Source organism: Eubalaena glacialis, chromosome 16 (assembly GCF_028564815.1).
Source record: "Eubalaena glacialis isolate mEubGla1 chromosome 16, mEubGla1.1.hap2.+ XY, whole genome shotgun sequence".
In the NCBI taxonomy this organism is placed as follows: domain Eukaryota; kingdom Metazoa; phylum Chordata; class Mammalia; order Artiodactyla; family Balaenidae; genus Eubalaena; species Eubalaena glacialis.
In genome coordinates, this window is record NC_083731.1 from 15,029,730 (window position 1) to 15,055,846 (window position 26,117).

Below are 26,117 nucleotides of genomic sequence, written 5' to 3' on the forward strand. Positions count from 1 at the left end.
TCTTCGTTGCTGCACGCGGGCTTTCTCTAGTTGTGGAGAGTGGGGGCTACTCTTCATTGCGGTGCACGGGCTACTCATTGCAATGGCTTCTCTTGTTGTGGAGCACAGGCTCTAGGTGCGTGGGCTTCAGTAGTTGTGGCGCATGGGCTTAGTTGCTCCGCGGCACGTGGGATTTTCCCGGACCAGAGCTCAAACCTGTGTCCCCTGCATTGGCAGGCGGATTCTTAACCACTGCGCCACCAGGGAAGCCCTTATCATTCTTTTTGATGGGGGCTTCTAGCAACACTGTTAAGGGATGGTCCATGCAGTTCAATAAAATTTCTTTTATGAAGCTTTCACATCTTGAAAGAGGACATTTAGGGATATTCTTGGACTGTAGTGACGTTCTTAGTGACACAGTAACCTGTCCAGATGGAGGCTTCACACATGTGTTGTGCTGCTGTGGTTTTGTTATTGCTGCTGTCTTTTCGATCGCTGCTGCCGCGGTTGATGTGTGGTCCGGGCGCTCCTGAAGCCTTTGCATGTCATCTCATTTAATCCTGATAGCAATTGAATGGGATAAGCATTAGTGTCCCCACTTTACAGATAAGGAAACAGGTTCCTATAACAGGTGAAATAGCTCACCTATCCTCACATAGCTAGTAAATGACAACTAGGATCCTGCCCAAAGCCTGGTTTTTTAAACCACTGTTACATTGCCTTCTTAGTACCTTCTAGCATGTGGAATATCTATTTAAGTGTTGTTTTCATCATCTGGTCTTAGTCCGAAGACCTTCAAAGTTTCCATGTTACTTGCAGAATCAAAATTTTAAACTCTAGGCTCCATTGGCACCTCTGTTTCACAGCGCACGACCCTCCACTCTGGCGGGGGAGGGGGGAAGACGGGTTGTCTGTGTGACCTGTCACATTCATCCCTGGTTTTGGCTCACTCTTTTGGGTCCCCTGGGTTGCCTTCTCGTCAGTCCTTGATTTAAGCAAATGCTGCTGAGCCTCCAGCAGCCCCATGCCCCTCTCCCAGCACTTTCATTCGCGCTGATCTAGGGCTTCCATTTGTGTGCAGGGCCAGCCCTGCACGGCCCAGCATCATGTCAAGTGGGGTGATCGTGTCGTGACTCCCCAGGAGTATTCTAAGCCCCTTAACAGGAGAGATGGATTGTGGGCTCCTTTCAGTTTTGGGGCTGCAAAGTCACCTGGAATACTAAGGGGAGGAGAAGAGCAAGAATTTGTGTTCTTCCTTGCCCTGCTTCTCAGTTAGATGTGTTAATGCCTAATTAGAAGATGAGAACGGCAGCAAGAATGGAAGAACTAGGTGAGGTTTGACCATAGATGGGCTGGAGGCGTGGTGGGCACCTAGAGTTTAGAACAGAGTGTGGTTTAAGCCCTGCTGCCCCACTGCCTTCTGCAGCCTGGGACTCAGTAGACTGGATGGGCTGTCTTCCAAGATTTCCACTCAGGTCATGTTTGGGGCTCCTAGGAAGAAAATCCACCACCCCTGGCTACCTTGGAGGTGGTGCAATGGTCCCCTTATTTTTCTCTTAGTAATGAAAGGGGACTGAAGGTCTTGGCGTTGAGCTACTGCAATAGGATTAAAAATATCTTGTCTTAACTTAAAAGCACTAAAAGTCTTCAGTGACTTTTACATCCAGTAAAATGTGTCTCTGAGGTTATATTGTTCACAAAGCTGCTTAGGTTTTCCCCTACCAGCCACTGGGAAGTCAGTCTTTTTGGCTGCAGTTCTGACGTTGATACTTTCCCTCATGATGTGTTCTGGGTCTGCACTTCATGGCTCTAATGGCAGTTTAATTTCACCTTTTTCATCAGCCTGAGTCCTGGGGAAAAATGCAACCAGCACTTCTTGCAACTTTACAAGCTGGTCTCGTGTTTAATGGAGTCTCATTTAACCCCTGGAAGATTGTGACTTCTTTCCCTTCGCAGACCTGTTATTTGTAGACAAGTGCTCAATAGATTTAATTCCTCATTTAAGGCATACTTTTTCTTTTTTTTTTTGAAAGTGGGGAATTTCTATTCTACCATACATACACTGGATATTGAGGTTTTTTATCTTGGTAACACGCTTAAGGTGAAATTGGAATTTCTGTCTAGACAAGATGTATAACATACACGCATAACCTTTTGCTTGCTGCTGTGTTAGCTCAGACCGTGTAAGGCTGTAGCCACGCAGTCACTGGCTGGACGGATTTGAACAGCCACGTAGTCTGTTCCTTCCCTTAGCCTGATACCCACGATGGGCCGACTCTGTGCAAGGCTTGGTCTCAGATGGAGTTGGGACTGTGTAAGTGCAGGAATCACCTCGTGTCTCCCCTCTTTATGACTTTATATCCCTATAAGGGTTCAGAGGTAAGGAGCGCAGTGCCAGCCTGGATCCTCCTGAGCTGGTTCCCAGGAGGATTAGCATTTGAGATGGCCCAGAAGGATGGGTGGCATTAGTACTCAGGGTGTCCAGGCAGAGGCCACTTGGGGATGTGGACATAAGTGCTGCTGGGTCACTGGAGGGGGTGAAGCGTGCTGGACACTCTCAGAGGTGTTGTAAGGAGATCAGGAGGGAGTGGTGTTGGGGGAGCATCGGTGGTGCTGGGGAGGGCTGGGGAAGGAACCAGCAAAAGAAAAGGCGTATCAGTGTTTTAAATGGTTAATAGCAAGTGAGATTGTGAAATTATGTTGTTTCAAGAGGAAAGGAGAATTGGGAGAGGGATGAACTGTGGCAGCACAGGCGAGAGCTGGTACCCGGCTGACGATGGGAGGGGTGCTGTGGAGAGAGAACTCAGGCTGCAGTGGCTGAAAGCCTGCAGAGGAGTCCTCAGACAACTGTCCATCCTGCCTCCTGCTGGACACGGGCTCGGGGCGGGTAGGGGCAGCTGCGCCCAGTGTTCAGGTTCTCAGTGAGCCTGGATGAGAGGAGGTGGGAACGAGAGGATAGTGTCTCCCGCCAGCTGGTCCTTGAAAGAAATGCAAGGATCTTGTCTTCCTTTTCCTGCACAGAAGCGGGTTTTCATGTTCAGGTTTTTTTTGTTTTTTTTAAATAAATTTATTTATATATTTATTTATTTTTGGCTGCGTTGGGTCTTCGTTGCTGCACGAGGGCTTTCTCTAGTTGCGGTGAGCAGGGGCTGCTCTTCGTTGTGGTGCGCGGGCTTCTCATTGCTGTGGCGTCTCATGTTGCAGAGCATGGGCTCTAGGCACCGGGGCTTCAGCAGTTGTGGCACACGGGCTCAGTAATTGTGGCACACGGGCTCTAGAGCGCAGGCTCAGTAGTTGTGGTGCACGGGCTTAGTTGCTCCGCGGCATGTGGGATCTTCCCGGACCAGGGCTCGAACCCGCGTCCCTTGCATTGGCAGGCGGATTCTTAACCACTGCACCACCAGGTAAGTCCTCATGTTCAGTTTTTACCAGTTGTTTTGAAGTAGAAGGTTGCAGTCATATTTGTAGCTTTGGGGCATGGTAGACAAGGATGTCAAGGACTTGAAGGGTGTTTATGATGTTTAGGGTAGTAGGTTACTATTCACCTGTTGTTTTCTTTCTCAAACACGCTCACATGGTTGTTTCAGTTCCCCCTGTTTTGTTGGGATTTGATGCCTGTGGGTCCTACAATTAGCAGTGTTAAAGCTGCTTACACAGATAGTTTGTATTTCTCTCATGCAAGCATCCTTGTAAGGCTATGTATGGGTTTCCTGGGGCTCCTTAACAAAGTACCACAAACCCGGTGGCCTAAAGCCACAGAAATTTGTTTTTTCTCAGTCTTGGAGGCTTGAAGTCTGAAATCAAGGTGTCAGCAGGGTCACGATTCCTCTGAATTCTATAAGGGGGAATCCTTTCTTGCCTCTTCTAGCTATTGGTGGTTGGAGACAAACCTTGGTGTACCTTGGCTCGTAACAGCCATCACTCCAGCCTCCGTGTCCGTAGTCACATGGCTGTTTTCTGCTTGTGTGTGTCTCTGCATCTCTCTCCTGATAAGAACACCAATCATATTGCGTTGAGGGCCCACCCTAGTCCAGTGTGATCTCACATGAATTGATTACATCTGCAACAACCCTATTTCCAAATAAAGTCACGTTTTGAAGTATTTGCAGTTAGGACCCTAACTTTTTTTTTTTTTTTTTTTTTTGGTTGGGGTGAGCAATTCTCCCTGTAACAAGTTCCATGGCTAGTATGATCCTCCAGGGTGTTAGGGACCCAGACTCTTTCTCTCTTGTTGCTCCTCTGTCTGTGGCCTTGACCCAGCTGGTGACCTCCAAGGCCCAGGCCGTGGGGTGGATGAAGGTCCCGGACATGGTCACTTTCCACCGGCCTGGATGTAGTCACGTGGCTACACCTATCTGCTCGGGGGGCTGGAGAGAGAGGGCCTCCTTCCAGGCTGCCAGGTGCCAGCTAAAATCCGGGGTTTGTTACCTCAGAAGAACGAGAGCAGATTTTGAGGCCAGCCAGCAGTCTCTGTCTGCCACACGTTCACAGTTCTTGCGGCGGGGGGGGGGGGAGTGGGAAGTGAGGGTGGTATTTCTCTACCACTGTAGCTTTTCTTGTTGAATTATGTCCAGCATTTGCAGGGCAAGAGGGAGTTTTCCTATATATGATTCTGTTAGTTCAGTAGTGGTTCGCAGGACTTGGTTTTATTCAGCTGAATTGCATTGAATAGCTCCTAAGGGGTATGAAAATAATAAGAAGTGGGAGATGCGGCCATTCCTGCTGTCGAGGAGAGAGGGCGTTGACTAAGGAGAAGAGACAAGTGATTGTGAATAGATGCTTGTAAAGTATTTTTTAAGAGATAGAAACTTAATAAGAGCATTTCATTTTTAGAACAATGACTCGAGTGATAGTTAACGACAAGCAGTGATTGATTTAACGCGCATGAGGAGTAAAGCAGCGTGTACTTAAGTGCCCAGGGAAAGGTCACGACCCAAAACAGGCAGAGCCAGGGTTTCGTAGGTCTTGTGTTCCCAGCCTGTCCTGTGCCACCTGATTCCTGCAGGCCTGGGAATGGCCTTCCTCTCTGTGTTCCTAGCAATGTTGCATGGTGCTTGGCACATGGTGGGATTCAGTAAATATTTACGGAATAATTCCCTACCAACTCTTTTGTTTATTGTTAGTAACACAAAAGTAAAACAATAGAAATATCAACCTTTTAAATGTGTTGGAGTTTGGAACCACATTTTCTCCTTAGGGTGGAACCAGTACACTTGTTAAGAAAGTTACAAAGACAGCCTCAGGGCCAGGAACTCTTTATTTGTCATATATGTAATATATCTCATACTATACCCTACACTATATGTATACTTTATTGTATATTATTACAATAGTATATAATATTCTGTATATTACCTGGTCTGTTCTGATGTGAACCTACACTTGAGTACAGTTGGCAAAACGATATGTAGGCTGTATAAAGTTTTTTACTGCAAATTCCAAGAAAGCAGTTATTTTTGTTTATGCTTTTCTCCTGGAGTTTAAACAATCTGTGTTTTTCCTTTTTTCTGTAGAACTTTCTGTTACTTGATGAGATAACACAGTGCAACCCTCAGCTGCCATCAGATGGTAAAATGATAGTGGACGTGCAAGATTTCACTGCTTTTTGGGATAAGGTAACATCCTGTGTATCAAGATTGTGACCGCTAAAAGACAACAGATTTATTGGAGAACTTTGAGGTTTTACACCTGGTGTAAAATGTGACCTGCTAATTTACTGAAAGTATGTTATAAAAATTCTCAAAATCAGGAGTAAGGTTTGCAACTAATGGAGATTAAGTGTAAAATCAGCCTAAGACATTTGACATGTTGCTCTCTCTCTCATTTTCAAGAGAGCTTTCAAAGTATTAGCACATTTTGACCTTAAAGTCCATATGTTTGTAATGTTAGAATTTATATTGATTGTAGAGAAAAAATGCTGCAGTATGGAATGGGTTAACTAACAAATAAACAACCGGTTGTTACAGACCAGAGGCTTTGGGGAATCAGTGTACATTTTTTGCCTTGATGTTCTCAGATCATCTTATTACATACTGAGGCCATGATTTAGGTCTTTGCTGTGGGGCAGGGTGGGGCTCCCCCATGCTAAGCTTCTCGATGGTTCTGGCTACTTTGGTGGCAGCCAGGGACAGGGAGGCGACAGCAGGAGGGCATAGTGAGCACCAGTGATTCCCAGTTGAAGGGTTGCACTGTGTGGCAAGCTGACAGGGAAAACTGGCAGTTTCCGAACACTTGGTTTATTTATGACGTTCAGGCAAACAGGAAAAACAGCAGGGTCCGCTCTCAAAACCGCACACCTAGTGCAGCCCCCTTTTCCGACGACTGAAACATTCCTGCCTCCCCGGTTCAGTGGTCCTCTGTGGATTACTCAGTAAAACAGAACCCATAACCACAGGAGAGGGAATTCCATGTAGGGAATTACTTAGGCAGAGGATGAAAGATGGGGGAAGAAAAAAGCAGAAAGGGCAAAATGGTGGTGCTGGAGACAGCCCAACCCAGAGATTAGCAGTGGTGGGAAGCCGCTCCCACCCCCAGGGCTGGAAGGACTCAAACGAGGTGGTGCCTCTACCAGAGGGTCCACCATCCGGCACAGAGCCCAGGAGTTCGACTGCTGGTGGGAGTGGAGACCACAGTGCAAGTGTCCGGCCCGTGCAGACGCCTCGTGTGTATTCCTGCCTGTCACACTAAGTGCGGTGCCACTTGCATCCTGTTCACCTACTTCTGATTCAGTACCTGCTTCCCCACCAACAAAACAGTAGTATGTTCCCAAATAAATAAAAATATACCCCCTTAGCTTTCGCACATGGAAACTCTAACAAGGTACCTTATCTGACCTGATAGTTTCTCCTAACTTAATATTGTAGATTTACCTCCTGCTTGGTATTTCTCATCATAATACACTTGAAGCATTTATGAAAAGCACCATTAAAATTCCATTACGATGGCAACTCTCTGTGAATGTTAACAAATACTTTGTATGAAACATTAACAAAATCTCTTATACCAAACTGTGCAGCATTATAAAATGAGCTCCTTTGTTCTTCTTGCAAGAACGTAATAACACGCTTTCAGACTTCTGTGCAACTTGCACTGTAGTACAGAACACCCGATTCTGTGGTCCTGGCCTTGCCTATGGAAGGCTGTGCCCTGTGCTGGGTCATTAGTAATTAGGGCCTCTCAGGTTAGGTCATGGGTGAAAGAGCCCTCGGGAGGGGGAGGGGCACAGACCTTGGGGATTTTTGGAGAGAAGCTGAGTCTGAATGAATCCCCTGCTGGGTTGGGAGGCTGGAGATAGACATGAGCTTTCTAAGCTGCTCCACTATACAGCCAGGTGGGCAGGTGGCAGAAGGTTTCGGGGACCCAGGTCTCATTCATGAAATGATGGGACTTGGTCTCAGTCTTTAAGGTTTAAAATAAATGGTCCTGTGGGAGCCTCCAAGGGACAGAGATTTCAAACTGTGTCTGGCAGCTGAGTGGGGCTCAGCTGATGACCCTCGTCGAATCCGCATGCCCTGAGCCTGGATAACCAGGAGAGGACAGGCCCCAGTACCATGGGCTGTCGAGTGCTGCCCCCTTCTGGTCATGTCAGAACAGTGCCCGATCCTGAAGCCTGAACAGGGAGGTAACTCAGTGTCTGGCCCTGACACACTGTGAGGTGTGGTGACAGGGAGCTAATGTTTGTAGGTGGCCCACTATTTTGTCGTCTTAACTGAGTGAAAAGTGGTAAAATAAGAACCCTAAGTGTCAGAGAAGAAGAAAGAAGTGGAGAAGCTTAAATGTTTCTCATGTATTAAAATCTAGCTTCTTATTGATAGATTTGTAATTCCTGTAACATCTGGGGCTAGTGTTTTGGTGATGAAGAGCCTCAAGCCTGAACAGGGAGGGAAGTCCATGTTTTTTGCCCTGACAAACTGAAGGGCTGCAGCAGGAAGCTGTGTTTGTAGGTGGCTCATTATCGTGCAGTCACAACTGAGTGAAAGGTAGCAAAATAAGAATCCAAGTGTTAATCAAAAAGAAAGGAGTAGAGTAGCTTTAAAAAAAGTCTCATATGATAAAATATGGGGCTAGTTATTTTGATGATTAAAAATAATTATATTTTCAGTAGCTGCCTATATCTCTAATCAGTTCAGTTCTTTCCAGAGAAATTTTCCATTTAGAACATTATCCAGACTTCTTATCCAGACCCTGTGCTTTTATTAGTCTTTTGGGCATTTTACTTAATCACATGTAACCACTTTTTTTTTTTTTTTAACATTAGCAGTTAAGAATTTTTTTTAAACACTTAGTATATGTAAAGAAATACACATACCCCTAAGTTTCTTTATGATAGAATTTACAGTTTGTTCAAGAACATGACCTGTGATTGGCACGATGAGTACTTTATCCTTCTCCTTTGTGTTGGATTGTTTGCTGTGACATGTACCTCCGTGGTTTTTGTTTTTTTTACAGTAGAAGTACTTTGTTGTCCCTATTTACCCAGAATAGGTAATGCATGTAAGAGGTACAAAATTGAGGCTTTATCACTCTAACCTACTGTGTTATACATGATCCCCGCCCCACCCCCTCCTTTTTTTTTTTTGGTTGTTGGTGTTAAATTGAATCTCTGGTGAAATTGGAGCCTTGACTGCCATTTACGTGACTTTATTTATCAAGAGCAACTTTATCATATAAAGTGCCCCGTTGCTTGCTGAGCATTACTGAGATTCATTCTTTATCAAGTGAAAATAAAGAGATGAGTGGAGATGTCAAATTACTAGTAGAGGACCAGGCATGATATGTACTTACGCTGCCACCCTGTGGAGAGTAGTGAAGTAAACAACACCAATGGCTATAATGAAAACTTACAAATGATTAAAAACCTCCCATACTGGATATTCTATTAAATATATTATATTAATAAGCTAGTGTGCATCATGGAGTTTGCATTTCGAGGCGGGGCCTTGTCATTTCAACTACTTAAATTCTGTGGGTGTCTAGAGCTGTGTTTGTATGAAAATCTGGCAAAAGAAGTAGGCTTCCTAAAGGCAACTAAAGCTGTTTCAAAGGTGTTTTTTGATGAAAAGGCCCCCAGGACTCACTATCTTAAAATAGGAAGGAGGAAAGTATGGGTTATATTAGCATATCAATGACTTACGTTATTTTCTCTACTTTCTGAAGTTCAGTTTTTTTATTTTATTGAAATGAACCATTTTGTAAACTTAAATTTGCAGGCATCAGAAACCCCAACTCTACAAGGCCTTTCCTTTACTGTCAGACCCGGTGAGCTGTTAGCTGTGGTGGGACCTGTGGGAGCAGGAAAGGTAAGTTATGATGCCTTTCGGCAGCTTGATGCAGTGCCGCAGCCCCTGTGAAATTCTCAGAGTCGAGCCCAGAGCTGTAGGTAACACAGTTTGAATTGGGTGTATCTTGAACAGCATTTCTCTGTTCCATGGAACATTAGTTTTGCAAGAAGGTTGCATGTCCAAATAAATGTGGATAAATGCACATTGTGTTTTCCTTCTTGGTGCTTCATGTTACACAGTTGGGAACTGCTTGTCGGGACTTTGGATGTCTCAGTGAAGGAAATTATTTATGTGACAGCTGTTCAGGACAGAATGAGACAATGGGGACTTCTTTCTGTCACAGTGGTCCCTCCAGGAGGTCTGGAGGTTGTAATGGCTCTTCCGGGAAGCTTTGAGCATTTCCTCATGTGACTTGACTTGGTCCCGTCAGTACACGTGTAGTGAATGTGCAGCCATGTGCTGGAGCTAAAGGTACAGACGTGAGCAAGACCCAGACGCCTCTGCCCTCCAGAGGCAACTATGTTCTGGGGCGAGACAGATGCGCAGGCAGATTATTTCAGCCCAGTGTGGTGAGCGCTGTGATGGTGTGGACACAGACACGCCACGTCTGTGTGTTGTTAAAGATTTGAAGGACATGTGCACATGCACTTGGTCTGCAACAACAAAATACAGGAACCTAAACGTGGGATATGTACACGAGGGGGTGATGATTTAATTTATGATGGAGTTTTGCTCTTTGGACACGACTCACTTCAGAGTTTTTTAAAAAAATAATCATCTTTCGATATATTATTCAGAGAAAGCTTTATTTAAGAACAAGTGTTTGTCAAGTAAAGGATACCCGGATGCAGGAACAACTGCACTAAACATCAGATACATGAAGCTACACATCCTGCTGGGCTGCTCTGCTAGTTAAGGATGTTAAACATTCTAACTTAGTCTTTGCTGAGTAGAGCATTTCAGTTGGGGGAAACTCTTGGGCAGTTTAAATTGTCATAGTATTATATTAATATTCCTTATCAATCATTAGTGTACATTGACCAGTAGTGTTGTTTTCAGTTTTTTTTCTCTCAACTGCCACAGCTGTACTTTATCCTCTTTTAAAGGAAAGGGTTCTATCGTTTATCAAGCGCCCAGGGTGGGGACAGTTGTTCTGCGGGCGTGTCCGTCCTGAGTGCTGCCTGTTCACGCGTGTGTGTTGCCATCTGTTTCAGTCGTCACTGTTGAGTGCTGTGCTGGGGGAACTGCCCCCGAGCCAGGGGCTGGTCAACGTGCACGGGAGGATCGCGTATGTTTCTCAGCAGCCCTGGGTGTTTTCAGGAACTGTGAGGAGTAATATCCTGTTTGGGAAAAAATATGAAAAAGAACGATATGAAAAAGTAATAAAGGCTTGTGCTTTGAAAAAGGTGAGTAATGACTTTTGAGTTATATATACTCAAATTTCAAATGATGATAGTGTTGGTTTAAACTACAAGGTTTGTTAAAAGATCTTTTAATGTTGTTTAATACTTTTAAGCTGGTCTTCTGGATGAACATGTACACACGTGTGCTACTGTTTGAATTCTGATGTAACGACGCTCACAGAATGCCTTTTTGGGGGAGGGGACTGTTTCATCTTGCGAAGTTTCATCCACTTTTACCTTCTTTTTTTAATGCACAATTACAAAAAATTGTAAAAATAGAGAGCACAGTTTAATGAACTCTCAGTTACCCACCCCCGGCTTCAGCCAGGGTCAGCTTGGTGGCCAGTCTTGCTGCATCTCTACCCCTGCCCACTGCCAGCCCCACTCCCACCCCAAATTATTCTGAAGCAGATCCTAGACCTCAGATTAGTTCATCTGTAAACATTTCACTAGTTTTCTCTAAAAGACCTTTGGAAAAATATTACCACATTATTACACCTGAAAAGTAACCTGAATTTCCTGAATATCATCAGTGTTCTCGTCAGTGTTTACATGTTGTTAATCATCTCACTGGGAAATTTCCTTAACCATTGGCTTGAATCAGGCTTCACATAAGGTCTGCCCCCTGCACTTGGTTGATGCCTCCTCGGTCCCTTTCATTCTCTAGGTTTCCCTCTCTGCTTCGCTTTTGACTTGTAATTTATTATTTAAAGAAAAAGTAATGCTTTAACATTTCTTCTTAATATGCCCTATTTGCAGTGGGGGGAGAGATTGTTTTCAGAAATGGCATTGAATTTCATAGAAAATGGAAGATGAAACATTTCTCTGTACATGGGGATTTAAATGAAATTAGTGAATCAGTTATGCAAACTGAACTTAGCTAGTAGGATAATATAATGTAGTGAAACAAAAGAAAAAATATAAATACTGATAAATACTATGTTACTCTCTTTGGTTATAAAAATCTGTGAATAATAGCGTTAAAGAGCTCTCCCCGGGGTCTGGTCAGAGCAGTCTGGACATCCTATTATTCTTTTATACTGTGAGGAAAAGGCTGGGACAGGTTTTCAAAGGTGTGGTGTTAAAGGCCTGTGTGGAAATAGTTACTCTGCTTGAACAATGGCTTGAACATCATAGACTGTATTAGATGAGTAGCATTTGATGATGCTGTGGACACAACACAATTGTTTGCTTGTTTAATGGGCTTCTATTTCCTTCTCGTGAGTTTTGGTTAATGGGAGATTTTTCGTTTACAGAAATGAAGTAAAGTTGACAGGAATGAGGTAGCTTTTTTAAAACATGGTATAGGAAAAGGGGAAATGCAAATGTAAAACAGTAAGGAAAGTAGCTCTCATTTTTCAGAGTCCACGTGGAAGTCATTTTTGTTTGTCACTCACATGCAAGCACACATAACAAGGTATATGAGTTACTAATCTTTTACAAGGATCTTTGATGTTACCATCCTCATTTTATAGGTAGTAAAACTGAGGCTTGAGAGATGGAATGCCTCACCTCTACTTTTGCAGCTCAGGTTTAAGACCCACGGGGGTCAATGCTTTTTGGGGGGTAACTCGGCCCGTGTTCTGGGGCTTCACCCACCCTCGGGTGTCCGTGCGGCACAGACTCTGGTGGGAAGGGGCCCCTGCGGGATTGGGCTGCACAGCGATTCTTCTGTACATGATGTGAGGTTTATAAACACGGACTGCTCTCCTGGTCTGCTGCGTGGTCGGGACATAGAGTTGGGGCCCCTCGTGCCCATTCCCTCCTTGGCAGGAAGGGAGGCCCAGGGCGGAGAAGGAGCGGAGAGCGGAGTGGAGTCCTGGCCCTGGCTTCGTCACTTGCCTGCTGTCACTTTGGACACGTCCTGTTTCCTGCCTGGGCCTCTGACGTTTCTGCAGCAAAATGAGGGCGTTGGGTCAGAGGGTTTCCAAGAGGTTTTGCCGCTGCTCTGAAATGGAATCCATGTGTCCATGAATGGGCATAAGACCGTCACAGATAATAGTGGTGTCGTGGAATTATTTTGACCTGTAGATAGAGACTACGTGTGTGGTAGGAAAAAAAAGTGTGGTCTTTGGAGAGAAATGGTCCCGGGTAGTAATTTCAGGTGTTTCTCTGTTTCCTTGTTATAAAATGAGGGAGGTATGGGTTTATTGTAAAGAGAAAGGCAATGTTTGTAAAATGCAAACCTGCCAGGTTTTCAGTAAATACATACATAGAAACAAAAATAATAAAGATTTCTTTTTATGGGTGGTTCCCATAAAACAGGAAAAAGCAACATTTATTTTATTACATATCTTAATAACTAGATGCTTTATACTAGATCTAATTGAAGTACGTGTTTAAGTTCATTGAGCCGAAAACATATCTGTAGTTAAAATATAAAGTAATCACATTTGGCAACGTCGAATTAAGCTGATGCCATATTCAAAGTGACCCTTTAGGGAGTTATACAACACAATGTAGGGAACAACCTAATAATGTTTGACCTGCTGTAGGGATCGTGTTTAAACTGTAAGGCTTAGGAATTAGAAGGCTCAGGGAATGAGTTTCAGTTTCTCTATTTAGTAGGGAAAAAATCGTGATTTCAGCTGCTTTTCTGAACCTCACCCGGCCTCAGTTTCATCATCTTTAAAATGGAAGTCATAGTGCTATCAGCCAAATGGAGTTAAAGCTGTGGTGAAAGGCAGTTTTACGCTGTTTGACTCTGGAACCCAGCCCTCCTCTGCTAAGGGCTCACGTCAGGTCCCCATTAAATATTTTAACAGTCTGTTCCATGTTTGTACACTAAGTCTCCAGCATCCCTAAAGGGCCCTTGATGTGCTTCTGGACAGATGGCATCAAACCAGCTTATCCATTTCCTAGTTTTCCCGTAGTTTGTGTGTCTGCTTTTCATTGAAAATTGGTGAATAAGACTACCTTCCTGTCAGTGGGGGGAATTGTAATATACGATGAACTCAGGCTTTTCCCCTTTAACCTAATCAGAAAATGGTGGCTGGGAAATCAGCCTGACTTGGATTTTACTTCAAATCATCTAAAATGTTTTCCCATTTGTGGCTGGTCCTTAAATAGATTGCAGAGCTAACAGCACACTTGAAGGCCTCCTACCAGACTTGGAGAGAGAGCCTGTTTCTTATGCCCTAACTGTGCTAGAGTGGATCTAAGTGCCTTTTCTAAAACATGGTTCAGATTGCTGCAGTACAGTGTGGTGCTGTTTTGAGAAGGAAACCAAAACAGCATGAAATGTAGGCATAAAAACTAAGCAGAACAGTTTGCAAGGACTGTCATCAGTGAAACAGAGGCCAAGTAAACTCTGTGTGTGTGTGTGTGTGTGTAAGGCTGGGAAAGTATCTTAAAATGGCTTACTGTATCTCAGGAAAACCAAAAGCAAGCGATGGTAGTAAAGAATTAAGGTGAAAAAATGATGAATTTTCATGGCAGAGCAATTGCTGCCTTTCATTTGATGCTCTGCATTTAAGCTTTGAGTGTACAGGGAACCTGTGTGTGCCTGTGTGTCTTTGTGGCTGTCAGGGAGGGTTATGATGGGGATAGTCTCTTTCTTCTCCTTGTGGTCATCTGCTTTGCGTGTCATGATTCACACTGTGCATGGGTTTTCACTGTTGGTTTGATGAGAAAATAGGCCTCAATCACCAATAACAAGTTACAATCCCCTCACGCCCTTTTTCCATTTATGGAGGGTGTTTATACACTTGTTTTGATTCTCACAGGATCCTGGAGTTTAGTGATTCTTGTTTCTGCAGCACATTTCTGTAGAAGTTGAAAATGAGACTTAGGGATTTCAAAGGACTAGTTTATCATGGAGATCCCAGTGTGCCACTTGTTCTCTCCCCAAATTTGCTGAAGTAGAGACCAAGAAACGAGGGCTTCACCTGCAGAAAGGTAGTCTGTGTATCCTAGGTTGATGCCTGAGCGGTTTAGTAGAAAACAAACTCTCTGCAAACTCTGCTTGTCTATGCCAGGATCTGTCAGATGATAATTATTAGGCAATCTAAATCTAAGCCTGCTTCATCCTCCGACAGATCTACTCAAACCCCCTCTGAACAGAGCCCTTCTCGACCCCAGTAGTGACTCACTTTCCCTCCTTTAAGGAGGGAAACTCTGCTTGTCTATGCCAGGATCTGTCAGATGATAATTGTAGGCAATCTAAATCTAAGCCTGCTTCACCCTCCGACAGATCTACTCAAACCCCCTCTGAACAGAGCCCTTGTCAACCCCAGTAGTGACTCCCTTTCCCTCCTTTACTCTCTATCCCCCGAAGCCGGCTTCCTTTTTCTTCTCGTCCTTAGTACTTGCACTCATGTTAATTTTCCATCTCCTATCATGGAAAGAAACTCTAGGGACTTTGTCTCCTCGTGGCTGAATTCCTTGTGCCCAGAACAATGCCTGGTATATAGTCGATCCTCAATAAATGTGTGTCAAAGAAGTCAACTGCATAAATGCTGTGAAAAACTATAGAATGAAAAAAAATGAAAAGCCCTGAGAGGTTTTTTTTAATGTTTAAGGTTACAATTTAGTCACTATAAAATATACCCATTGCTGTTGATCAAATACTTATATAAAGAACTGATGCTAGAAGGTTAGCATGCCAAGAGGAGAACACATTTTAAATCTTTCTCTTTTTCCCCTTTTCTGTCTCCATGTAGGATTTACAGCTTTTGGAGGATGGAGATCTAACTGTGATAGGAGACCGGGGAACCACGCTGAGTGGAGGGCAGAAAGCCCGGGTCAACCTCGCAAGGTAAATGGCGTTTCAGTTGCCATCCTGCCCCTCCCTCCTCTGCGGCTCCTAGTGGAAGTGAGCAGGCAGACCCCGCTCACCGGGTGGGCCCTGTGTGAAGCAGGGTCTTGGCCCTTTCCCTGGGCTCTTGGAATGAATAATGATTTGTTGGACACCGTCATGATTCAGAAATGGGATCTAGGAAGCTGGAAGCGTTCTTCTCCTGACATCTCTCTACGTTTTCTAGAGCCGTGTATCAGGATGCAGACATCTACCTCCTGGACGATCCGCTCAGTGCAGTAGATGCAGAAGTGAGCAGGCACTTGTTCGAACTGTGAGTTTGCTCCTGTTTCCTGTCACTTCTGCTTTCCAAGGACCCTGTGGAGTTCAGGGAAGAGAGCTCAGGAAAGCTTTTGTGCTTCAGGAGACTCAGCTCATTCTGCCCTGGTGTCCCTCCCTCCCCTCCCTTCCCTCCACAGAAGATCCATCGTACAAAATTTTGCATCATGATGAGGTCAAGATAGGAAAATGCAGAAGGAGCTTCCAGTGTGTGGAGGCCAGTGGAGTCCATGCTGTAGGGAGTTGAGGAACAGATGGCAGATTTCCCCCTCCTGCTTGTGGTTGACAACCACACATTGTGGATGGACCCAGACCCCAGCAATAAGAAAGACGACGTACGTACGGTTTTTGAATCAGAGAGTGGGACTCGGTCACCTGGCACTTGGCTGCCGGTCCTCTTCCTCCATCATTTGTTTAAGGCCCGTCAGAAGCGAAGTTTCCAGTACTGACATAGGGCTTCCATGGAAAGGCCTAGTTGGTTTATGCTTATTATTGTATCGGTTTGGAAATACTTAATGAAGTCTAGAATTTAAGAATGATTTTTTTTCCACCTCAGAGTATGACTTCAAATATTTATCATTGCTTCATGGATGCTTACTAGAGTTAATACTTAGACCCACATTGTAGGGTTAAGTTGAAGTTCAAACTCGGTATCTAATACCTGGCTGAAATCCTGACTTTCATTTTGAGTTTCTGGAATTTGTTGTCAGTGGCTCTTGTTTGGCCACTGAACCCCTGAAGCAGAACAGCTCTGATGCTTTTCTGTCTATAATGCGTCCTAACACACGCTGACTGAGGCCTCTATGGAGTCTAGACTGGCCTCTTTGAAAGCCTCGTGAACTTGCTTTTTCTGAAGCGGCACCCACATCTACCCCACGGTTAGTTACCTTGCTGTTGTTCAGCTTGTTAAAGCCAACGAGCCCTTCCAGCTGCACTTATGAAAGCCCTACTGTGTGCACTGAGATCCATGCCCTTACAGATGTTGTTGTGCAAAACCTCTTAGTTTACAAAGCAGAACAGTGAGCCAGGAGAGGGGAAGGACCCACACGGGGCAGAATAAGGGAGACTAAGACGTTCAGCTCTCATTTCTGCCTCTAAGGAATCTGTCTCTATGGAGCTTGTTAAGACAGATGCCTGGGAAAAGTTCAGCAGAGTCGTGGTTTAGCGGGTTTGGATATAGGATGGTAAATGCTAAATGGAAGTAGAAGTGGGCAGCTCTAGGCTTTCAGGTGAACTTGGAAAGCTCCTTGTGCACTGGGCTTAACGGGAAGTGCCCTGTGGGTTTGCAGGCTGGAAGGGTTTGTGGAGGCTGAGAATAGGATTCAGTTCCTTTTGCTAAATAGGAAGATTAGAAGCAAAGGTGGACACTGAGAATAGGATTCAGCTTCTTTTGCTAAACAGGAAGAAACAAGGCTGTGAGAAGAACAGCAGGCATGTCCTTGCCTGGAGGATGCAGGTTGTATGGCAGAGAGAAGCAATTTGAAATTTTCGCTGTCAGTTCCTCTTAGTTTGCTAGGGCTCTGTCTGTCCAAGCTGCTCTCACAGGAGACCATAGACTGGGCAGCTTAGAAATAACAGAAATTTATCTCTCACAGTTCTGGAAGCTGGGAAAGCCCAAGGTCAAGGCACAGGCAGATTTGGTGTCTGGTGAGGGCCCGATTCCTGTGTCTTCACATGGCAGAAGGGGTGAGGGAGCCGTGTGGGTTCCTTATATAAGGACACTAATCCCATACATGCAGGCTCTGCCCTCATGACCTAATCACCTCCCAGTGGCCCCATATCCAGTACCTTCACTATGGGGATTAGGTTTCAGTGTATGAATTTTGAGGAACAAAATAGTCAGTCTATAGCAACCTGTTATATTGTGAAGGCTGGAAGGTCAAGATCAAGGTGTGGGCAGGTTTGGTTTCTGCTGAAACCTCTCTTTTTGACTTCCGATGGCATCCTCCTTGCTGTGTCCTCTCGCTGTGTCCTCACGTGGTCTTTTCTCTGTTCACGTGCCGGGCTCTTAGGTGTTAGGTTCCTCTTTTTCTGAGGACCCCAGTCAGATTGGATTAGGCCCAGCGTAATTAAGGGTAACAATTATTTCTTTAAAGGCCCTGTCACCAGATACTAAGGTACTGGCGAAAAAATGTGTCAACATGAATTTTTTGGGGGAAAAACTTCATTCACAGCAAGTCCTAAGTAGCATAGTAAAGAGGCTTTCGCAGAGTCAACAGCGTGAGAGCGAGACGGGTGAGGCAGCCCTGAGCTCTGGATACTAGGAGCTGGGATTCCACATCCACTAAGCAGGGGTCATTGGGCGGGTTCCACCAAAGTCTGTGTGTAACTTGTGCGTAGTTTTGGGGTGGTGAGAGAGCTCTGCAGATCGATGGTGGTGATGGCTGCACGACAGTGTGAATGTACTTAACGCCACTGAGCTGCATGCTTAAAAATAGTTGAAATGGTAAATTTTAAGTTATGTATATTTTACCACAATAAAAAAAGTGCAAAGTAGCATTGAATCTTTCAGAACACAAGAGCTGGGCAGCTGACACGTGGCATGGCCTCCAGCTCTCTGATCTGACGCCCTTTTCCCACCCTCTCCTGATCATGACTTGATGAATTTTCCTTTAGAGAAGTGCCTTGTGGCTTGTCATGGGTTCAGTGAAAGGGCGCTAGTGCTGTGACAGAGGTTCCCCACCCCCCCCATCCTCCTGGCATCATGGGCAGTTCAGCCTCCCTGTTCCCTGGGTACTTACCATAGAAGTTCTCCCAAGTTCTTCTTCTAACAGAGGCAGTATTTATAGCTGTTGGGTTTAATGACCTTGGGTGTACACTTGATAGAAGCTAGCTTGTTCAGACTGTTGTTTGCTAATCAGAACCACATTCTCTGGGGAAACTTAGGGCAGGGAGCACGAATGCAATTTAGGAAATCACTCAGCAGCAACTGGAGAATGTTCTCAACGAGTTAGAAAATTGGATGGAACAGTATGCTATGAAAGATGGTGGTCGTGTCGAAGCTTAGTAATGGGGAGTGTTTTGTATTAAAAGTGAACGAATCGCACTTCTACTTGCCATTAACAGTTTCCCTTAGTCATGAATCTATATCCAAGGTTATTTAGGTTTGTGAATTTTACAACTATATGTTGTAAACCTTAAGTGGATTCTATCACCTACAGAAGGTTAGAGCCTTAGGTGAACTGATGCAGTCTCACCTGTGTCCAGCTGCGCATCCCGTTTTGGTTCAGAGAACCCCACATCGCCAGACCCCTCGCCTCCTGCGTCATCAGTTCTTCGGGTCTGTCCTGATCAGATGCCCACGCTGCCGTCTACACAGCTCGCCCTTCCTGCTCCAGCCCTTCACAGACTCCCCTCATGTTCAGGCTGCAGCTCCAGGTCCTCAAACGGAGAACCAACTTCTTTGCCATCTGCCCCCATCGGCCTTTCCAGCTGGTCCTCACACCCACTCGGCATTCCAGCCGCGCTGGCTTTTGTGACGGGCCCTTTCTCACACCTGTCTGTCTGTAGATACTGCTCCCTCTGTCCCAGAGCCCCTGCCTTTCCCTCCTGTTCCTTCAGGGGGAGCCTGTGCCCTTCTGTCTTCCCACAGCCCTCAGTGGGTTGCACTTGACCATTTATCAGTCCTCCCCACCCCCTATAAGCTGTGAATGCATGAAGGTTCCTTAGCCCAGCATGTTCTGTCCCAGGACCCTTGGACCCGCTGTACCTTTTTCCAGGATGTTTTCCCCCAGATAGTGTCAGGGCTCCCGTGTCACCTCCGTCTAAGACAGCAGCCCCCCTTGCTTTTCCTTCAGAGCACACATCACGGCCCGATAGTGCATTTTCTAAACTCGTTCGGTGTGTCCCCCTGTTCACGGTGCTGAGTAGTGTCTGCTTTCCTGACCTGTGGATGTATGCTCGACAGTTAAGACTGTGCCTGGTGTCTCACCAAAGCCTGTCGAATGAATGAATGTAGATAGGTGCTCTTTTTCATTCTTACTTGATTCACTCTGCTACGGGATGTATCCCCTGTTAACACAGCCCTTATATAGGAATATATATAGTATTATAGGATTAACACAGCCCTTATATAGGAATAATGCTTAAAGAACTCATCCCTGAATCAATTTTTTTTTATGGTATGTCTTGGAAATCTTTACTCTTAAAAACTTGGAAGATAGATTATTTTCCTAGAGATTTTGATTAAAAGTCTTAATTAGGAATAAATTTGTAGCCATCAACTGATCACTTTATTGTAATTATTTATATTACCTTTTCTGTGATGGAATTACAGGAAGAAAACATTCTAAAACTTTTGGGTAGCTCTGTCTTGGACATAGCAGCTCATTAGATTTGATTAACATCTGCCTTCAGTGGTTATTGACAGGTAATTTTGAATTTAGGAGAAACAATTCCATTAAAAGCTTTAGTGCTAAGTCTGAAAAGGTGTTGACTTGGTCAAGAAATTTAGTACGAAATCTGAACTAAGACATGTCAAAAGGTAAAAATAAGTCCATTTGGACATAATGGAGCTATGGTGTATGTGACTAGATCCTGGAGTCCTGCTTTTGATCATAGACCCAGTGTACAGCGTGTCCCCTTAGGACTTTTCTATCCTGAGTCCAAAGCACATGACCGCTCGTGGGTTAGGAGGGAGTGGAGGAGGGGGCTGACATTTACTGAGCGGATTGGTGGTTTGATTTCTCAGAACATGTGGGTGAGTCGTCATTGGCCTTGTTTTGAGATGAAGAAACTGAGGTTTAGTAGCTCGTCTGACTGTCAGGCTCGTGAGAGGGATTGAGCTGCAGTCTGCTACCTCCAGACTCTGCATCTGGCTCACTCAGCAGGCTGAGCTGTGGCCCAGGTCCCTGCGATTTGCTCTGCGAGGGGCTCAGGCACCAAGAGTACACGCCTGGAGCCTTGCCCGTGGTCACCGGGGCCCTGGATCCGGCTACTAGCTTCCCCAGAGGGGTTGTAGACCCTTGTGGGATGAGACTGGGGCTGAGTCCCTAGGGGTCTGCATTTAAAATGTAGAGCAGTCTGAGGGGTTACTGTAAAAAAAAAACACTGAAGTTTGAATACTGAGGGGATTTTGGCTAAGAGAATTGGCGTGGCTTGAGCCACTGGATGACTTCCACTGTGATTTGGACCATTTGGACTCTCATCTTTCATTTTCACATTCAGAAAGTTTTCAGTGCAAATGAAATAAGATTTACTTCCTGGATGAGACTGGGAGCGTTGTAGAGACTGATCAAGGCCATGATAGCATTCGTTTTCAATCTAATGTTATTTGGGAAGAAATGTCTACAAAATGCAGTCTGGCTAAGGTTACTGAGAAGCTATGACTTTTTTAGGGGGGTTAATATGTACATCATAAACAATCACCTAGGAAACTGTCTATGAAAAATGTGTACATTTTTATATGACATAGATCACTCTTCTCCCATTCTTAACATCGGTATAAAATAATTAGTATTTTAATTCAGTCAACTTTTGGAATCTCAGTTTTGCTCCATTGTTTTTCATTGTGAACTATGTAAATAATTGTTAAGATCAGTTTTAGGAAAAACAACTTAGCAGTTGGTGCATCTTTCACTGGACTGCTTTTTAGAATTTTTTAGTGGAGCTAGATTCAAACGTGCTGCTGATTTGAGGACCTAGTTGAATTGATTGATTTATATTTGTATTTAATTTGTATTCATACTGGTATTTGAAGTAGAGAACTTTGACTCTGTCTTGTCTTTTTCTCATTATGTTTTCAAATTCTCTGTTTCCAATTTGGAGCACCTCCACTAATGTGCTTTTGCATGCTGTACCTTTTACATTTGTAGGTGTATTTGTCAAGCCTTGTATCAGAAGATCACAATCTTAGTGACACATCAGTTGCAGTACCTAAAAGCTGCAAGTCAGATTCTGATATTGAAAGATGTAAGTAATTTCTAAAAGTCTGTGGAAATTGCTAGCACTTAGTTGTGTTGAAGGCCAGCCCTCCCTGCAGGTCACTCTCCTTGGATTCTTGGTAAACGCCCTTTTCTGCCTCAGTTTTATGCCCCCCTTTTCTCAGAGCTGGTATCCATGACTTTGAGGATGAATCCAAAGACCTTAGAAATATCACTGTTACACTCTAAGCCACATAAACCCTAAACGGTATAAAAGTGCTACTGCAGAGTTGCTGAATTATCAGTGTTGTTGTGAAAATTGTTAAGGATAGTGATGCTATTTGATTTAGAACTTTTTATTTTCCCCTTCCACAACCTAAATCAAAGTGTATTATTTGGAAATTAGAGATACTGAGACATGTTTTTATCCACCTGTTTGTTATACAGTTTGCCTAAAGAGCATCTTTCATTGATACCAAAATGGGTAACTGAGCACCCCCAGTTAGAGATGCCCACTCTGCTGGTTTACCCAGTGTCTTGTCTCACTGCTCAGATGTTTTTATGTGTCTGATAAACACATGTGTGTGTGAGAGCCTGTGCAGCAGTAGGACAAGGCCCTGCCTTCCCGGGGCTCCCATTCTTATGGGGACAGATGTGATGAAAGAGGGGGTGGGGCTGATATCCTGGCTTCCTCCCTGAGGAGCTGGTGCCTCTCGGGCCTGAGTGACATGAAGGTGAGGGCCATCCAGGCACCTGAGGCAGGGCGTCCTAAAGAAGGAGCTGACCTGGCAGGTTGCAAGAATGGCAGGAAGGCCAGCGTGTCTGAGGAGAGTGAGCAGGGGACCGTGGAGGGAGCTGGTCTCTGAGCAGCGGGCAGTGGTCCAGGAAGTGGGATGGAAGCCGTTGGTCGGTCCAGAGCAGAGGAGTGACGTGGTCTGAGATGGGATTTAAAAGATTCCTCCAATGTTCGCTGGACGGGCAATAGCAGAAACACAAGTCTTGGTATAGTTAAGAAGATTCTAGAGCTGCCATAACAAAGTACTGAAGACTAGGTGGTTTAAAACAACAGAAATTTATCATCTCACTGTTCTGGAGGCTGCAAGTCCCAAATCAAGGTGCTGGCAGGGCCGTGCTCTCCCTGAAGGCTCTAGGGGAGAATCCTCCCTTCCAGCTTCTGATGTTCACTGGCTTTCCTTGTGGTTCCTTGGCCTCCAGCTGCAGCACTGTGGTGTCTGCCTCCAGTGTCACATGGCCATTGTCCCCGTGTCTGTCTTAGGCTCTTCTCTTCTCATAAGGACATCAGTTGTATTGGATTTAAGGCATCCCTACTCCAGTATGGCCTCATCTTTCCTTCATTACGTGTGCAAAGAAGCTGTATCCAACCAAATAAGGTCATGTTCAGAGGTGTCATGTTTAGGGCTTGAACATATCTTTTTTGGGGGGGGCCACCATTCATTGAATGCACAACAACTCACGTGTTTGGGGGTTGAGTGGAGATTAATGAGAATTTTGCCGAGTTAGTGGTTGTTTTATGCTTCACCCCTTGTTTGCCTGTGTTCCTCAGCACTTCCATCGTGAACCCTTGTCTGTCCCAGTAGGCCCTCACTTATGAAGTGAATTTCTGCCATAAGAAAGAGTATTAAAATGCAGGTCCTCCATTCCTCCCTAAGTCGGGGGCTCAGATTCTTCCAGCTTGAGAATAATCAATTTCATATGCAGAGACATGATGCTGGTGTGGTAAAGCTCCAGCATTAACAGTGTCGTGAGCACAGAATCGGTGATTGTCAGGGTAACCTGAATGGCCAGCCTGCGGATGCTTCAGGGCCCCCTTATTGCTTGTTTTGAGGAGACCACCCTCAGCTTTAGTACTGTCAGAACAAGCAGTTGTCCGCTGGTGAGCACCCTTGGTTGCGTTGGGGGTCTATCCTTACTGTCTGTCTGGTCCCTCTCTCACAGTAGTGCGGGGATGACTGCCCCCTCATCCCTTCAGGATTATCGATGTTTGGCTGCAGAGTAAAATTGCTGTCTTTGTACCGCTAGTCATTTCCCTGTGCATCTTACAGATAACTAAGTAGAAAGCTGTAATTTCCTTAAAGAAGGTGTATGCATTTTGCTTCCCAAGTGGAACAAGATACAATATATCCTGAATAATTTTCTAGTTCTGCAGTGTCAGGTGGTACCCAAAGGCTTCACTGGGTTTCTCCCAGTGGCCCGCTTTTATTTAATATTGGAGTATAGACAATTAACAATGTTGTGATAGTTTCAGGTGCACAGCAAAGGGACTCAGCCATACTGCCTTAACCAGAGCTGCCCTCCTTTGTTTAGTTTTGCATCCTGGGATTTTCCATATTTTGTTTGCAACTGAATGAATCAGCTGTGTCTTTTCTTGTATGGTGAAAAAATAGAAATCTTCTGCACATTATTTTATATTACTTTGTAAGTGAGGGAAACTGTGCAATGATGTGTCACATGTGTTCAAAGAAAATTATTAGACTGGCTATAGTTGAAGCAGTTGCCTGATTTGGGGAAGACTGGCTGCTTGTGATTGGTTGTTCGTTCCTAAGTTCTTTCTCAGACTAAAGTGCATTGGTTCTGGCTGAAGTTTTCATTTGTGGCATGGGGTACCAAGGCCTTAGAGCCATCCCAGTCTTAGGGCCTCCTTGTTTAGCTACTTTATCAGGTGGAATATTGAATTTTCTAACTTCTGTGTTTGTGGGGAGGTTGTAAAGACCATGAAGACGCCGCTCATGGGTTCTCTCAATTCCCATGTTGTCTAAACAGACTATATTGATACTCCCACCAACATCTGTGCTTTTTGCTTCCCTGAAAATGCCCATGATAGTTACGTCAGTGGCCTGCATTTTAAATTCATGATCACACATTTCTTTCATATCCCCCAGTACCTAACGCAGGGTGTGGCAGAGAACAGAATGCTCAGTTCAGTTGAACTGAACTGGATTTGTTAACCAGAATTTCAGATCTAAGGATCATTTTTTTAACAAAAATCATAATTTAAGATTAATTTACTTCTTGATTAGTATTTACATTATATTAGTATTATCAAATGCAAATGCATTCCTTTCAAATTCTTTATTGCTATTTTAGGGAGAAATGGTGCAAAAGGGGACTTACACTGAGTTCCTGAAATCTGGGATAGATTTTGGTTCCATTTTAAAGAAGGAGAATGAGGAGACTGAACCATCTACAGTTCCAGGAACTCCAACTCTGAGGAATCGCACCTTTTCCGAGTCCTCAGTTTGGTCTCAACAGTCTTCCAGACCCTCGTTGAAAGACGCCGCTCCAGACGACCAAGATGTGAGTTTGTCATCCTGCAACATGCCCTGGTCTGTCTGCTCTTGGTGGACTCGTGGACCTTCAGTCTGCTCTGCTCATGACATCTTCGTTTGTCCCAAAGTAGATCCTAAGTTGCCAAGGCCTTATTCCATGGAATTGGTAGAATTAAAAGAGCATGCAGGGAGCAAGCCTGATTAGGGTTCTTCTTTGGGTGTAGGGTCGAGAATCTTATGGACTCCAGTAGTGGGTGTACTGCTATGAATTCCAGGATGCATGTGATATTGACATTAGAACTCTTCATGTTACCATAGTTAAATCGTACTTGCTCTGGTAGACCCTGGCTTCCCTTATTCATCCAGAGGCTTAATTTGAAGACCCACCTCATACCCAGCCTGCTATGACTTACATTAAATCAGCTACTTTTCCTACATGTTGGAATGTTCTGGCAGTGCAGGTGACTGATGGTAGTATTTTTCCCCATTGTCAGATGGCCTGTGATAGGCCAAAGGTAGCATGTCCAAAGGACCTGACACATAGTAGACACTTTGGAGTTAGTTCTTGTCTTTCTTTCTTATCTTTCAAGACCGAGAACCACACCTTATCCACCTTGCATTTCCAGTGGCCAGCATAGAGCCCAGGACATCCATAGCCCATGTGACTCTATAATGTATTCTAAGTCCTCCAGACAGAAATGCAGAAATGCAGAAATGCACTAGATCACCCTTAGAAACATGCACAGGTATTCCTCGATATCCAATCCCTCACTATCCAAACCCGGGAGCCTGGATGATTCTGATAAGTATTCAGATTAGTCACTCACATTCCAAACTCAGGAATCCCTCTCTGAAATTCAGGAACCAAATAGATTTGGATCATATGGTGTTCCCCTGCTATCCAAACTCACATGTCTCCAGCTCACAGTGTGAACTCAGTTTACTCTATTTAACTAATATTTTGAACCCACACTTTGTTTTATGTTTCTATAATTGAGTGACACAAATAAACTAGAGGGATACTTTAGCTACATAACATTTCGTATAATTATTTTGGAAAAACCCTCTGCATCTATACTTTAATCAGTTATGTTGTAAGTGGGCTATCAATCATGGTGTTCTAATTTAAGCAAAGGTACCCAAGAACATTGTGCAAATGGTATTCCTTATCTCTAATAGATTCCTAGAAGTAACATGGTTGGGTAAATGCATACATGGTTTGGCTAGATATT

General features: G+C 44.5%; 1 protein-coding gene across 3 annotated transcripts in view; it reads left to right on the top strand.

Annotated features, from left to right (window-relative positions):
• The window catches only part of ABCC4 (ATP binding cassette subfamily C member 4 (PEL blood group)), a 218,320-nt gene that overhangs the window by 83,415 nt on the left and 108,788 nt on the right, over positions 1-26,117 (top strand). For all 3 annotated transcript variants that reach the window (XM_061171226.1, XM_061171227.1, XM_061171228.1), the window contains 7 exons: positions 5,493-5,594; positions 9,189-9,278; positions 10,475-10,666; positions 15,325-15,419; positions 15,646-15,732; positions 21,551-21,647; positions 24,704-24,913. In XM_061171226.1, coding sequence (XP_061027209.1) covers positions 5,493-5,594; positions 9,189-9,278; positions 10,475-10,666; positions 15,325-15,419; positions 15,646-15,732; positions 21,551-21,647; positions 24,704-24,913 — 873 coding nt within the window. The remainder of the gene's footprint in view (positions 1-5,492; positions 5,595-9,188; positions 9,279-10,474; positions 10,667-15,324; positions 15,420-15,645; positions 15,733-21,550; positions 21,648-24,703; positions 24,914-26,117) is intronic.